At 38.1% G+C, this 4,410-nt stretch overlaps 1 protein-coding gene across 1 annotated transcript; it reads right to left on the minus strand.

Moving 5' to 3' along the window:
* Positions 1,723–4,143, minus strand: LOC100515114 (serine/threonine-protein phosphatase 4 regulatory subunit 3B-like). The gene is made up of 2 exons (XM_021080655.1): positions 2,634–4,143; positions 1,723–2,474 (listed from the first exon to the last, which is right to left on the minus strand). The coding sequence occupies exons 1-2, from the start codon at positions 4,141–4,143 to the stop codon at positions 1,792–1,794; spliced, it is 2,193 nt and encodes a 730-aa protein (XP_020936314.1). The 3' UTR covers positions 1,723–1,791.

Genomic DNA, 4,410 nt, shown 5'->3' on the forward strand with positions numbered 1-4,410 from the left:
ATGGGGGTACCTCAGAAAACTAAATCTAGAACTACTATATGACCCAGCAATCCCACTCTTGGGCATATAAAACTTTCCTTGAAAAAGACACATGCACCCATATGCTCATTGCAGCACTATTCACAACAGCCAAGACAGACATGGAAACAACCTAAATGTCCATCAACAGATGAACAGATTAAGAAGATGTGTTATATATACACAATGGAATACCACTTGGCCATAAAAAAAATAATGCCATTTGCAGCAACATGGATGGAACTAGAGACTCTCATCCTGAGTGAAGTAAGTCAGAAAGACAAATACCATATGATATCACTTATATCTGGAATCTAATATATGGCACAAAGGAACCTTTCCGCAGAAAAGAAATGCATGGACTTGGAGAACAGGCTTGTGGTTACCAAGGGGGAGGGGGAGGGAGTGGGATGGACAGGGAGCTTGGGGTTAATAGATGCAAACTATTCCATTTGGAGTAGATAAGCAATGAGATCTGATGTATAGAACTAGGAACCATATCTAGTCCCTTATGATGGAGCATGATGGAGGATAATATGAGAAAAAGAATGTATATATGTATGTGTGGCTGGGTCACTTTGCTGAACAGTAGAAAATTGAGAGAACACAGTAAACCAACTATAATTGGAAAAAATAAAAATCATAAAAAAGAAAGTGAATGAGGCAAAAAACAATTAACTCTAAAATCTTCAAATAGGAGAAACTGCTTCAATTTAAGCAATTCCAGGGATAATGAACCCAGTTAACTTCTTCCTCTACAATTAGAACCTCTGAACTCTGTTATAATTTATTGTTAGAAATTCACTTGCATTCACGCTTTAATAAAACACCTTCCATATTACACCCATGTGTATTTATAAAAAAAACCTCATGCACTGTGTGTGGAATTTGACACTTAAGTAACTTTTTCTTCAAAAACTGGCCAAAATGGTTTCTAGATATTAAGTGACACTTTGTTCAGCCCTATTTTTTGTATGTTAGTCTTGGTAAATTACACTTTAAAGCTTACCTGCTGCTCTGGAGACAGACATAACTTTCTCAATGAATCAGGAAATGACTTCCAAGTATCATTCACAATCTAGACAGTTATAAGCATTCTGTTCAATCCACTCCTAAGGTCTCAGAGAACACTCTTTTAGAATACTGCTATAGCAATTCTTGGTATCGCTTATCTAAACAAAAAATTAAATAAACAACTGCATATTTTGAATCCAGCTTCCTTTTTTATTCAAGTAACACCAAAAATTACTTCCCTCCAATTACTCATAAGGTTGAATTTTTGTCAAATCTTCACAGCAATGTGAATAGCTTAAATTTATTTTTTTTTACAGTTGACATTGTTTTCCACCTAAACATATTTTTATTTCAAAGAAGGCAACTGAAAAAAGAAAACCATAGCCAGAGCCACTGGACAAATGTTATAAACTTTGCAACTGCACTGTTAACAGCTATTTCTAAAATATACCCCTGAAACAAAACTAGATTATCAACCTGTTTCCTCTCCCCAAATTAAGAATATATTCTTGCTAAGAAGTTATCACTAGGGTTCTGGTTACTTTTGTTGTTGTTGTTTGTTTGTTTTCCTTTTTTAAGATTCTGGGAAGTTTGGTTTTTACAGAAAAATTTCTCCTAGATGATAACACTGAACATTTTTGCTACTTATTAAATAACTATAAGTCCATATGAGAAAGCTTTGGATTCAGATTTTTCAGCTAATACACAGAATTTTAATAATGTAGAGTTTAGTAATGTTGAGGGTTTCTCATTAAGATTTTATGAGCTAAGATGCGGTCTTTTCCTGGGGGATGTTTCATCTTCTTTATCTTTTTCTTCATCATCTAAATAATCCACCAAGCCAATCATGCTACTATAATTTGGGTTATTTGCTCCATTAGCAGCATCAGCAGAATGAGATGAAGTAAATTTGAAGCTACCAGAAGAGGTTCTTTTGGGAAGATCTACGTTTTCATCTTCTTCTGTCTTTTCAGTCTCTACAACTTTATCATACTGATCTTGAATATCACTTTCCAATGGTGGCTTAATTGCTTCTCCTTCTTCTATATTTTCTTTAAAACTGACTTCTTCCTTCTCTTCCAAGACACTGGCACTTTCGCAAAATATTTTACAATACAGTATAGAACGCAAATTCTTCCGTATTTGACTCTGCCGGTCTTTTTCTTGCTCATATTTAATCTTCAATCCTTTGAATGTCTGAACATATTCAATTGACTCAAGTGTTTCATAAAACTTTTCAACTATATGTGCAATGAGAGACTTGATATTTTCTACTCTTATGTATTCAAACAGCTCAATAATAGCTGAATTCAACAAGTTGTACCGAGTTCCATTATCCAGAAGAGCATTTACAATGGGCTCAAATAGATTTCCCTTGATGATGTAACAATTGTAAAGTTCATCTTTAAGGCCAATCATCCTTCTCATAAAGCGAAGAGCACACAAGATCAGGAAAGTGTGCTTTGAATTCATCAGGATCAAGACTCTTCTTAGCAAGTCTTTGCTCAAAATACAGTTTTTGATGTAATATGTGTGATGTTGCACACAAAATGTAAGCAGCTCTAAAATTAAGGCAAGCAGCTGTGCGGTTTGGTAATTATTGAGGCAATTTTTGTTGTTTTTGTCAGAGCCAACTATATTATCCTCTTCACATATATCTTCTGAAGTAGTTGACAAAAGTGGTGCTATGATGTTATGTATACAATATTTATAGAAGAAACTTAGAAATTCACTTCTTTCACATTTATTAGATGTTGCCATCATGTTGTCTGGATCAAGCAGAGAGCGAAGAAGTTCCATTAAGTGAACAGCACCTCCTAGCTCAGGATCAGTATCACTCATCATTTGTTCAATTACTAAATTAATGAAAAGGTTGTCATCTTCATCCTTCTGGGCCTCTTTCATTATATATTCTCGGATCATAGATGGACTATACTCTACTAGATAAGTAAATATATCAGTAGCAGCCGACTTTATTTGCAAATCACTCGTGCCCATCACAATTTTAAGAGTAGGAAGAATTCCCAATTGTGTCAGTGTTGTGAAAAGTGCATCCTTGCTTTGAGGCTGTAATGTCTGAGAAAATGCACAGAATTCCTTGAAAAAAAACAGCAATTCACGCCGTTTATCATCACCTGTGGTGTTATCCCTTAATTGTGCAAAAACTTCACCCAAAAATTTGTCATCTTCCTGCAGCATGCTGACTATCTTAACCTTGTTAAAAAAAATAAAAGTTGTAAGAGTAGAAAGAAAATTATCTTCAAACATGGATGGTACAGGCACAAGGATGTTGTGAATGTACTGTACCCTGTATGTCTGATGTATTTTTTGCCGGAGTTCACAGTTTGTTATTGGTATAACCTCCTTGAACTTTGCATTTTGGGTTAAGAATTCTCGATGCCTTTTTGGCTGAGCCAAAGCAGGGTCATATTCAAGACACCCCACCACATCCATGATACACTCATCAGAAAACATTACCTCAAGCAGAGCTGTCTTGTTGAGGAGTAAAATTCCTTTAATGATTTCATACAAATGGTATAAGCCTTCAGTATCCTCTAGGTTCTCACAAATATGGAACAACTGAAGTAGTTTTTTAATATAGTCCTCATTTTCCAAGACCAGTGCCAGCCTTTCTTTACGTGTAGGTGAGGTGAAAGCCGAGGTAACTAGCTCAGCGATCTGTTGGAGTTGACCGAGTTCGCAGTTTGGCAGGTCATGCAGTTCAAAGGTTTCCGGTGAGTTCTCAAATTGTTCTTCTTCTGATTCATCCAGGAGATCTTGTGTGATTTCGACGGATGGGTCTTTACCTTGAACCTGGCAAATGGTTTTCCAGATCTCATGACAACATGCTGCGTCCTGGAAACTTATGGCCATACCGTGGTTCTGAGCTTCAGACCAAACAATTAATGTCCCTTGTTGTTTCTGATAGGGCGTGTTCGGATTTATCTTTGACTCCAAGATCAGTGTGCCATTAGACTCAGAGTGAACTAGCAGAGACATGCCCTGGAATCGCTCCACGTAAGTGGAGGAGACATGCCCAGTGCCTAGATCATCCCATTGTTTGTTATCATTCAGGGCATAAACCTTCACACAACGCCGCTTGTCCGCCATAGCAACCTCCGGCCTTCTCACCCCAGCCTCAGTCTCGTTGTGGGTCGCCGTTTGGCGCGTGCCCTGAATAAACGGTAGCTGGCGCTGTGGTGGCAGCGACGGTGGCCGAGGTGGCTGCTTGGGAAAATCGCAATCCAACATGGCGGATAAGTAGCGGCTCCCAGAACCCCAGCGGCTCCTCAGGTCAGTAGGGCGCCGCCTCAACCCCCGGAGTCCCACTACCACTCACTTCCATCCCTCGCTCCCCTCCTTTGGTGTTGCTCCTCT

This window comes from Sus scrofa, chromosome X (assembly GCF_000003025.6).
Source record: "Sus scrofa isolate TJ Tabasco breed Duroc chromosome X, Sscrofa11.1, whole genome shotgun sequence".
NCBI lineage: Eukaryota > Metazoa > Chordata > Mammalia > Artiodactyla > Suidae > Sus > Sus scrofa.